At 67.0% G+C, this 11,137-nt stretch overlaps 2 protein-coding genes across 4 annotated transcripts; both read left to right on the top strand.

The window, feature by feature from the left end:
• ARL2 (ADP ribosylation factor like GTPase 2) lies at window positions 1-2,384 on the top strand. Of its 3 annotated transcripts, none has more exons than XM_030969937.1 (6): window positions 1-101; window positions 553-663; window positions 1,033-1,195; window positions 1,386-1,466; window positions 1,549-1,683; window positions 2,264-2,384. In XM_030969937.1, the coding sequence occupies exons 1-5, from the start codon at window positions 37-39 to the stop codon at window positions 1,681-1,683; spliced, it is 555 nt and encodes a 184-aa protein (XP_030825797.1). In that variant the 5' UTR covers window positions 1-36; the 3' UTR covers window positions 2,264-2,384. The 3 variants fall into 3 exon arrangements, with proteins under 3 accessions (XP_030825797.1, XP_030825796.1, XP_030825795.1); XM_030969936.1 differs by lacking the exon at window positions 2,264-2,384 and adding an exon at window positions 1,759-1,815 and having other exon boundaries at window positions 1,549-1,718; XM_030969935.1 differs by lacking the exon at window positions 2,264-2,384 and having other exon boundaries at window positions 1,549-1,805.
• A 5,524-nt stretch (window positions 2,385-7,908) lies between these two features.
• Window positions 7,909-10,197, top strand: BAD (BCL2 associated agonist of cell death). The gene is made up of 4 exons (XM_030969883.1): window positions 7,909-8,232; window positions 8,876-8,994; window positions 9,212-9,384; window positions 10,069-10,197. The coding sequence occupies exons 2-4, from the start codon at window positions 8,895-8,897 to the stop codon at window positions 10,195-10,197; spliced, it is 402 nt and encodes a 133-aa protein (XP_030825743.1). The 5' UTR covers window positions 7,909-8,232; window positions 8,876-8,894.
• Window positions 10,198-11,137: the final 940 nt, after the last annotated feature.

Genomic DNA, 11,137 nt, shown 5'->3' on the forward strand with positions numbered 1-11,137 from the left:
GCGGGGCCGGAGGGGGCGGGGCCTTGCTCGGCCGCCATGGGGCTCCTGACGATCCTGAAGAAAATGCGCGAGAAGGAGCGAGAGCTGCGGCTGCTCGTGCTGTGGGCGGGGCTTCGGGGGGCGGGGCAAAGGGGGCGGAGCTGGGGAGGGGGCGGGGCCGGTGCGGGGGGCGCGCGGGGGTGTGGGGGATGGGGAGGCCGCGTGGTGGGGGCGGGGCTTGCGGGACTTCCGGGGGTGGGGCGGCAAGGGCGGGGCTTGGGAGGGAGGGGCACGGTGGGGGGAGGAGTCACTGGGGGTGTGGCTTGGGGTGGGGTCAGTGTGGAGGGGCCAGGGGGGGGGGGCCATTTAGGGTGGAGTCCATGGGTGTGGTTTAAAATGGGTGGGGCCTGGAAAGGGGGCGTGGTCAGGTGTGAGGGCGGGGTTAATGGTGCCCATGAAGGCAGGGCGTGGCTGGGAGGGCGTGGCCTAAATAATGAGATGGGGTCATGGGCAGGGCGGGGCTCTGGGGGCGTGTCCGTGTGTGGGCGTGCCCTGAGGCCCCGCCCCTCGCAGCGGATTGGACAATGCCGGGAAGACGACGCTGCTGAAGCGGCTGAACGGGGAGGACGTGGGCGGCACCTCCCCCACCCTGGGCTTCAACATCAAAACCCTGGAGCACCGCGGGTCAGGGGCGGGGCCGGGGGCGGGGCCAGAACGGGGCGGGGCTACTGGGGTAGGGTGGGGGGAGTGGCTAATGGATGGGGAGGGGCCACTGAGTGGGGGAGGGGCAACTGGGAGGGAGGGGCTTAGGTGGGACGGGCTACTGGGTGTGCACGGGGCCTAGCTGGTCACCCTGGTGACCCTGTGTTGACCCCAGTGACCTCGCTGACCCCATGCTGACCCCTGTGACCCCTGTGTGACCCTGTGACCCCCCAGGTTCCAGCTGCACGTGTGGGATGTGGGCGGGCAGAGCTCTCTGTGCTGACCTCTGTGTGACCCTGTGACCCCTGTGTGACCCCTGTGTGACCCCTGTGTGACCCTGTGACCCCCCAGGTTCCAGCTGCACGTGTGGGACGTGGGCGGGCAGAGCTCCCTCCGCTCCTATTGGCGCAATTACTTCGAGAGCACGGACGGGCTGGTCTGGGTGGTGGACAGCAGTGACCACGAGCGGCTCCGGCTGTGTGCCAGGGAGCTGAGAGCCCTGCTCAGGGAGGAGGTGACGCCTGGGGACACCCTGGGGACACTGACAGGGACACGGGGGCTCCGTGGGGACGGGGGCTGGCAAAGATGTGGGGGGACACAGGGCCGTGGGGACACGGGGGTGACACGGGGACAGGCCCGGGGGGGGGGGAGGGGACACGGGGGCGGGGGCCTTTCCCGGGTGACCCCGCCCCCACCCCCCCCAGCGCCTGGCCGGGGCCTCCCTGCTCGTGTTCGCCAACAAACAGGACCTGCCCGGGGCGCTGCCGGCCGCGGACATCCGACAGGTACCCTGACCCCCGCGTGACCCCCGCGTGACCCCCGCGCGACCCCATGGCGACCCCTGACCCCTGTGTGACCCCTCCCCAGGCCCTGGAGCTGGACTCCATCCGCAGCCACCGCTGGCGCCTCCAGGGCTGCTCGGCCTTCACCGGGCGCGACCTCCTGCCCGGCCTGGACTGGCTGCTGGACGACATCGGGGCCCGGCTCTGCCCCATAGACTGACCACTGAGTGACCACTGAGTGACCACTGAGTGACCGCAGTGACCACAGTGACCACTGAGTGACCACTGAGTGACTGCAGTGACCACAGTGACCACCACACTGACCCTGAGTGACCACAGTGACCACTGAGTGACCACTGAGTGACCACAGTGACCACCACACTGACCCTGAGTGACCACAGTGACCACTGAGTGACCACTGAGTGACCACAGTGACCACCACACTGACCCTGAGTGACCACAGTGACCACTGAGTGACCACTGAGTGACCACAGTGACCAGACTGACCACTGATTGACCACTGAGTGACCGCAGTGACCACAGTGACCACCACACTGACCCTGAGTGACCACAGTGACCACTGAGTGACCCACCCCTGACTGACCCCGGACTGACCCCGGACTGACCCCACAGTGCCCTCCTGCCCGGCCTGGACTGGCTGCTGGACGACATCGGGGCCCGGCTCTGCCCCATAGACTGACCACTGAGTGACCGCTGAGTGACCACTGAGTGACCGCAGTGACCACAGTGACCACAGTGACCACAGTGACCGCAGTGACCATTGACCCCAGACTGACACTCCAGAGTGACCACTGAGTGACCGCAGTGACCCGAGACTGACCCCTGCACTGACCCCCCAACCCCGCGGGTGGGGGAGGGGTCCCGGCCCCTCCCCCCGGTGCCAATAAATTTGGGGTCGATGGAACCTGGGGGTGCCTCGAGTGGGGGAGGGGGAGGGGGAGGAATCCTGCGGGGTCCGGGGCAGTTTGGGGCTCCTGGGGCCGTTTGAGTCAATTCGGGGCCATTTTGGGTCCATTCTGGGCATTTTTGGGGCATTCACAACCACTCAGGGGTGGGGGAGGGGTCTCCATCCTTTATTGAGGGGTGGGGGATGGGCGGGGGGAGGGGCGCAGGGCAGCGGCCCCCCCCCCCCCGGGGGGTCCCTGAAGGCGGGGGGGGGCAGCAGCGGCCCCTCCCCCCTCCTCATCCTCGGCCCCGCCCCACGCGGACACCTGGGGGGGGGGGCGGGGTCACGGAGGGGTCACACGGGGGGTCACTCCCCCCTGCCCTCCCCCCAAAGGTCACACCCCTCCCCCCTTCCAGAACGCCCCTCCCCCCATTAAACCCCCCCAGCCCCCCCGTGCCCCTCCCCCCCCCGGTGCCCCTCCCCCCCTCACCGTGTCCCGGGGGGGGGTCCCGGGCCCGGGGGGGGTCCCCAGGACCCTCTGCAGCACCTCGGCCACGTGGCGGCTCAGGGCGGCTCTTTCCAGCGCCACGGACTGAGCCTGGGACCCAAAACCGACGGAATTCACCCCAAAATCAGCCCCAAAGCAGCCGCAGTTCACCCCAAAATCAGCCCCAAAACCCGCCCCAAAATCCGGCCCCAAAACCGACCCCAAAATCGGCCCCAAAATCGGCCCCAAAACCGGCCCCAAAACCGGCCCCAAAATCAGCCCCAAAACCGGCCCCAAAACCAGCCCCAAAACCGGCCCCAAAACCCGCCCCAAAACCCGCCCCAAAACCGGCCCCAAAATCCGCCCCAAAACCCGCCCCAAAACCGGCCCCAAAACTCGCCCCAAAACCCGCCCCAAAACCCGCCCCAAAACCCGCCCCAAAACCCGCCCCAAAACCCGCCCCAAAACCGGCCCCAAAACCGGCCCCAAAACCCGGCCCCAAAACCGGCCCCAAAATTGGCCCCAAAATCGGCCCCAAAATCGGCCCCAAAAACCGCCCCAAAACCGGCCCCAAAATCGGCCCCAAACCGGCCAGAATTCACCCCGCAAACAGCCCCAAAATCAGCCTGCACATGCAGCCCCAAAACCCCCCAAAACCGCCCCAAAATTCACCCCAAAATTCACCCCAAAACCAGCCCGCTCCTGTGACCCCAAACCGGGCCAGGAGTCACCCTGGGGGAGAAATCAGGGCCAAAACTGCGGGAACTGGGGAACAAACTGGGAACCAAACTCGGCCAACTGCGGAACTGGGCAAACTCCGGAAACGGACCCCAAACTGGGCACACTGGGGGCACTGGGCACAACCCTGCGCCGCACCTCGCCAACTGGCAAACTGGGCACCCAACTCGGCAAACTGGGGGATTGCGGACTACTGGGGACTGGGGGAACTGGGAACAAACTGGGGCCTGGGGGGAGACTGGGAACCAAACTGGGAACCAAACTGGGCAAACTGGGGGAACTGGGCAAACTGGGGACCAAACTGGGAACCAAACTGGGCAAACTGGGGGGAACTGGGCAAACTGGGGGGAACTGGGCAAACTGGGGGAATTGGGGGGAACTGGGAACCAAACTGGGAACCAAACTGGGCAAACTGGGGGGAACTGGGCAAACTGGGCAAACTGGGGAACTGGGAACAAACTGGGGGAACTGGGAACAAACTGGGGGAACTGGGGGGAACTGGGCAAACTGGGCAAACGGGGGGAACTGGGAAACAAACTGGGCAAACTGGGGGGACTGGGAACAAACTGGGAACGAACTGGGAACCGAACTGGGAACCCAACTGGGAACCAAACTGGGCAAACTGGGGGAACTGGGCAAACTGGGGAGAACTGGGAACCAAACTGGGCAAACTGGGGAAACTGGGCAAACTGGGAACGAACTGGGAACGAACTGGGCAAACTGGGGAAACTGGGAATGAACTGGGAACGAACAGGGAACCAAACTGGGAACGAACTGGGAACGAACTGGGAACCAAACTGGGCAAACTGGGGAAACTGGGCAAACTGGGGGGAACTGGGAATGAACTTGGAACCAAACTGGGAACGAACTGGGAACGAACTGGGAACCAAACTGGGCAAACTGGGGAAACTGGGGGGAACTAGGAATGAACTGGGAGCACTGGGACGGCCCCAGTTGGGAACACCCGATGCTCCCTCCCCCCTCCCCTGTCCGTCTGTCCGTCCCTCCCCTGTCCCTCTGTCCATCCTCACCTGTCCGTCTGTCCGTCCATCCTCACCTGTCCGTCTGTCCATCCTCACCTGTCGGTCTGTCCATCCCTCACCTGTCCGTCTGTCCATCCCTCACCTGTCCGTCTGCTCCCGCAGCACCTCCCAGCTCTCAGCTCTGCCCGATCTGGGGGGGGTCTGGGGGGAAGAGGGACCCAAAAACTGAAACTGAAACTGAGCCCAAAACCCCAAACCTGAGCCCAGAACCCCAAAGCTGAGCCCAAAACCCCAAAGCTGAGCCCAGAACCCCAAAGCTGCCCCAGAACCTCCAGAACTGAACCCAAAATACCCAAATTGAGCCCAGATGCCCCCAAACTGAACCCAAAAACCCAAAACTGAACCCAAAATACTCAAAACTGCCCCAAAACCCCAAAACTGAGCCCAAACCGCCCCGAAATACCCAAAACCCCCAAACCGCCCCGAAACACCTCAAACCGCCCCAAACCGCCCCAGAAGCGCCCCCGCACTCACCCCCGCGCTGCTCCGGCCGCTCGCGGCTCCTGCGGGGACAGCGCAGGTGAGACAGGTGCGCCCCCCCCCCAAAGTCACCCCGGTGCGCCCCTCCCCCCACAGGTGACCAAGACGTGTCCCCCCCCCCCCCCCAAAAGGAGCCCCCAGGTGTGGCCCCCCACCCCAGCCCCCCCCCCCCAGCCGTGTCCCCACCTGTTCCCCCTCCTCTTCCCCCTCCTCTTCCACCTCCTCCTCCTCCTCCTCCTCCTCTCTTCTTCCTCCATCACAGAGCGGCCCCCCGAGCCCGGCCGGACCCGGGGGGGTTCCCGGGGGGGTTCCCGGGGGGGTTCCCGGGGGTTCCCGGGGGTCCCGAGGGGGTTCCCGGGGGGGCCACCCGAGCGCCCGCAGCTGCGCGGGGCTGAGCACGCTCCGGGTCAGCTCGTCCAGGAACCGCGAGAACCGCGCCCCCCGCCCCGGGCCCCCCCCCGGGGCGCCCCCAGCGCCTCCAGCGAGCGCCAGCGCCGGGGGCAGGGGGGCGGGGCCCCCCGGCCGCCCCCAGCCCCTCCTGGCTCCGGCTCAGCCCCCCGGCGGTCGGGGGGCGGCCCGGGGGTCCCGCGCGGGGGGTCCCGCGGGCCCAGCCCCTCGTGGCTCCGGCTCCGCCCCCCGCGACCCCCGCGCCGCCCCCCGAGTGGGGAGGGGCGGGCCCGGGGGTCCCCGAGCTCGGGGGGCTCCCCGGGGCCGCGGCGCTGCCCCCGCCCCCGCGCCGGGGCTCGGGGGTCCCCGGGGGTCCCTGGGGGGGTCCCGCGGGCCCAGCCCCTCGCGGCTCCGGCTCCGCCCCCGCCCCCCCCCGGGGGGGTCCCCGAAGCCTCCCCGGGGGTCGCGGCGGGGGAGGGGGCGGCCCGGGGCCCCCGGAGGAGGAGGAGGAGGAGGAGGAGCAGGGGGAGGGGGAGGGCGAGGATGGGGGGGAGCCGGGGGGTCCCGGGGGGGTGAAGAAGCGCTCGAGGAGCTGCAGCTTCCCCGGGGGCACCGGCGACCCCCCCGGAACGACCCCCGCCCGCCGGGGGGGGCGGGGCCGCAGCGGCGACCCCCGAGGGGCCCGAGCGCTCATCCGGGACCCCCCGGGACCACCGGGACCGCCCCCGCCCGGCAGCCGGCTCCGGTTCGGGGCTAATCCAGTTCCAGGCTTTGATCCGAGCCCGGCCCGGTTCCGGTTCCCGCTCCGGCTCCGGTCACTGATCCGATTCCAGGCTTGGAGCCGGCTCCGGTCCGGTTCGGGTCGGATCCGGTTCTGCTCGCTGCTCCGGTTCCGGTCAGATCCACCGCCGGGTCTTGGTGCGGTTCTGGTCCCTAACCCGGATCCGGTCCCGATCCAGTTCCGGTCTTTGCTCCGGTCCCGCTCCGATCCGGTTCGGGTCTAATCCAGCTCCGGGTCTTGATCCGGTTCCGATCCAGCTCCCTCTCCGGTTCGGGCTGTGCCGATGGCCGGTCCTGGTTCTGGTCCGCTCCCGATGCGGTCCTGTCTCGGTTCGGTCCGGTTCGGTTCGGTCCGGGTCCCGGTCCGGCTCTTTGTAGCGGCCCGAGCGCATCACCGGATCACGTGACACCCCCCTCCCCCTCCCCCACGGGACTGGGATGGAACTGGGGACACTGGGATGGAACTGGGGACACTGGGATGGAACTGGGGACACTGGGATCGATGCGCTGGGGACACTGGTCGCACTGGTGTCCCTGTACTGGTTATACTGGTGTCACTGGTGTCCCTGTACTGGTGCCACTGATGTGGTCACTGTCCCTGTACTGGTTATACTGGTTATACTGGGGTGTGTACTGGTCACACTGGTATCACTGGTGTCACTGGTATCTATACTGGTTGTACTGGTTATACTGGTCTCACTGGTGTCCATACTGGTGTCACTGGTGTCGCCGCTGTCCCCTCACCGCCCCTCCCCCAGCCGGGCCAAGGGCGCCGCGGTCGCTCCCAGTCGATCCCAGTCGATCCCAGTCCATACTGGGCGGGTCCCAGTCCACACTGGGCGGGTCCCAGCCATACTGGGCGGGTCCCAGTCCATACTGGGCGGGTCCCATCCACACTGGGCGGGTCCCAGTCCATACTGGGCGGGTCCCAGCCATACTGGGCGGGTCCCAGTCCACACTGGGCGGGTCCCAGTCCACACTGGGCGGGTCCCATCCATACTGGGCGGGTCCCACACACACTGGGCGGGTCCCAGTCCACACTGGGCGGGTCCCAGTCCACACTGGGCGGGTCCCATCCACACTGGGCGGGTCCCAGTCCATACTGGGCGTGTCCCAGTCCATACTGGGCGGGTCCCAGTCCATACTGGGCGTGTCCCAGTCCATACTGGGCGGGTCCCATCACACTGGGCGGGTCCCAGTCCACACTGGGCGTGTCCCAGTCCACACTGGGCGGGTCCCAGCGCTGCCCCGGGGCTTTTCCATGAGGCAGCAGCCGCAGGGGGGGGCCAGGGGGGACCGAACCATTCTGGATTCCGGGGGGGATTTGGAGAGATTTCAGGGATTTTCAGGGATTTTGGGGGTACAGGGGTGGATTTCGGGGGGTTTTGAGGGATTTTGGGGGGTGAGAGATTTTGGGGGGAGTCTCAGGGATTTTGGGAGATTCTGAGGGCTTCCAGGGGGGTTTCAGAGATTTTGATTAATTTTGAGAGATTTTGAGGGGTTTCAGGGATTTTTGTGGGTTTTGAGAGATTTCGGGGCATTTTGGGGGGCTTTTGAGGGGGTTTGGGGGATTTTAGGGAGGTTTGGGGTATTTGGGGGGGATTTAAATGATTTTGAGGGCATTTCGAGGGATTTGGGGGAGTTTTAAAGGATCTTGAGGGATTTTGAGGCATTTGGGGGGCCCCGCGGTGATTCTGGGGCAAACCCGATCATTTTGGGTTCAATTTCGGGGATTTTTGTGCCCCCCCGGTGGCTCCGCCCCCTCTTTCCCGCCGCCGCCATCTTGGCCGCGGGCGCGCGAGGCCCCGCCCACTCCGGGGCCGATCGGGGGCGTGGCCAAGGGCGCGGCCTGGCTTGTGACGCCGCGGGGAGCCCCGGCGCTGATTGGTCCGCTCCGCTGTCAATCACGCGGGTGACGCGGCCGGGCCGGAGCGCGGCGGAGCCGAGGTTGGGGGGGGGGAGGGGCGGATTTGGGGGTCCCCGGAGGGGGGGGAGGGGCCGGGGGGGGATCCCCGTGGGGGGGAAGGGGGAGGGGGCGCGGGGGGAGGGGCGGAGATGCGGGTGGGGGGAGGGGGGGCGGTTCTGGGGTGCCCCGGGGTGGGGGAGGGGGGGTTTGGGGTGCCCCCGGTGGGGGAGGGGCGGATCCGGTTCTGGGGGGTCTCGGCATTTTTGGGGTGCCCTGGGTTGGGGGGGGGGCGGTTTTGGGGTACCCAGGGGGCACTTCCGGGTAGCAAAGGTCAGGGGGGCGGAGCTTGGGGTCATTAATTGGGCAGGGGGAGGGGCCAATTAGCGGGGATCCCAATTAGCGGGGATCCCAATTAGCGGGGATCCCGATTAGCGGGGATCCCAATTAGCGGGGATCCCAATTAGCGGGGATCCCAATTAGCGGGGGGCCTTGGAATGCGGGGCTGTTCCGTGGGCGGGGGCGAGGGGGGGGAATTGGGGTCCCTGGGGTCGGGTTTGGGGTCTCTGGGTGGGAATTTGGGCTCCTTTTGGGGGGTCTGGGGTCCCCGGGGGGATTTGGGGTCCCTGAGGTGGGTTTGGGGTCCCCGGGGGTTGTTTCGGGCTCAGCCCCCCGCCCCTCCCCCAGCCCATGGCCTGACCCCCCCATGTTCCGCCTGGACGAGACCCCCGAGGATCGCGGCTCCCCTCCCCCCTCGCCCTGGGGGGGCTCCCCCGCCCCCAGCCAGCCCGGGACCCCCTCCCCAGGTCAGTGAGAGCCCCGGAACCCCCCCAGAACCCTCCCCAAAAACCGAACCCCTCCCCAACACCCCCAAACCTCCCCCCAGAAACCCCAAAACCCCCCTGGGGGGGCGGGGGTGGGGGCTGGGCTGGGTCTGTGGGCTCCCTCCCCCCGTTTTGCCCCTCCCCCCCCATTTTGCCCCTCCCCCCATTCCGGGGTCCCCTGACGCCCCTCCCCCCCCAGAGGCGCGGCCCCGGCTGCTCTCGGAGCGCGGGGGGGCGGGGCCAGCCCCCGGGCCCGCCCCCCCGGCCCCGCCCCCGCCCCGCGGCCGCTCCCGCTCGGCCCCGCCCGTGCTCTGGGCGGCGCAGCGCTACGGGCGGAGACTGCGCAGGATGAGCGACGAGTTCCAGCTGCAGGTGGGACACGGGGACACCTGGGGACACTTGGGACACACCTGGGGACATTGGGGGGATCGGGGGCATCGGGGTTATTGGGGTACCAGGGATATTGGGGACACACCTGGGGACACGGTACGGGCGGGGGGCACACCTGGGACACGTCAGCTGGGGGGACACCTGGGGACACCTGGGACACACCTGGGACACACCTGGGGACACACCTGGGACACACCTGGGGACACACCTGGGACATTGGGGTGATTGGGGTCATGGGGACAGCTGGGACACTGGGGACACAGGTACGGGCGGTGGCTGTGCAGGATGAGCAATGAGTTCCAGCTGCAGGTGAGAGCCTGGCACACCTGGGACACACCTGGGGACATTGGGGACATCGGGGGGATCAGGGCGATTTGGGTTATTGGGGTACCAGGGACACTGGGGACACAGGGACGGGCGGAGACTCGGGCGGATGAGCGACGAGTTCCAGCTGCAGGTGACACAGCTGGGACACACCTGGGACATTGGGGACCTCAGGGGGATTGGGGACATTGGGGACATCGGGGACACCTGGAGGACACAGCCACACCTGGGCACACCTGGGGACATCGGGGTCATTGGGGTCATTGGGGTCATGGGGACAGGTGGGACATTGGGGGGGGCTCGGTGACCCCGCGGTGACCCTGCGCCCCGCCCCTCCCCCAGGTGCTGCCGCGGCCCCGCAGCCTCGGGGGGGCCCCCCCGGGGGGGGGCGGCTGGCGCGAGACCCTCCGGGCCTGGTGGGGGGGGGGCTCCCGGCGGCCCCGCCCCGCCCCCCCCGCGGCCCCGCCCTGAGCCCCCCCCCCAACCACAGCAAATCCATTCGGGGCGGGGGGGGCAATAAAGTGTGGGGGTTTGTAAAAAAAAATGAGAATTTAGGGTTTTCTTGGGGGGTGATGGGAGCGGCCCCCAAAATCCTGGGGGGCTGGAATGAGACCCCCCCCCCCAAAAAATGAGAGGGGGTCACAAAAAGAGGAGGAATTGGCCCAGAATTAAAGAAAACCCCCAAAATTAAACAAAATCCCCCGGAATTAAAGAAAATCCTCTACAATCAAACCAAATCCCCCAAAATCAATGCTCCCCCCCCCCCAAATTAAACCCCAATCCCCCAAAAATGAGGGGGGTGTCCCAAAAAATGTCCCCGAACTAAAAGAGCCCCCAAAATGGGGGGGTCGGGGTGGATTTGGGCACCCCCTCCCCAAATCTTGGGCGACCCCAAAATGGCCCAAAATCTCCCCAAAACGCCCCCGAACCCCAAAACCTCCCGAAGTTCCCCCAAACCCCCAGCAGAGGCGTCTCCATGGAAGAATAAATTTCTCTTATTGTACAAATTCCAGGGGGGCCCCCCCAGTTTCGGGGGGGCCCCAACAGCAGAGCAGGACAGGCAGGACCCCCCGAGACCCCTCCCCAAAATTGGGGAAAAAAAAAAAAAAAAACCCCAAAAAACAAACAAACAAAGCCCTTGGGAGGAGCCCCTCCCCTCCCAAAATGTGGGGAGGGGGATTTTGGGGAGCCCCCCCCCCAAATTTGGGGGCAGAAGCGTGGCCAGGAGTGATTTTAGTGTCGTGAGGCAGCGACCCCCCCCCAAAAAAACCCAAAAAACCCCAAAATCTGGGGGGGGGGAAGGGAGTGATCCCCCCCTTTAGTGGTCCCAAAAATGAGGGGGGGGGTCCCCAAATTTCGGGGGAGCCCTTGGCGGTTTCTCCCTCCTCCCCCCAAATTTTGGGGGTCCTGA

The sequence above is a fragment of the Camarhynchus parvulus genome, unplaced genomic scaffold, assembly GCF_901933205.1.
Source record: "Camarhynchus parvulus unplaced genomic scaffold, STF_HiC, whole genome shotgun sequence".
NCBI lineage: Eukaryota > Metazoa > Chordata > Aves > Passeriformes > Thraupidae > Camarhynchus > Camarhynchus parvulus.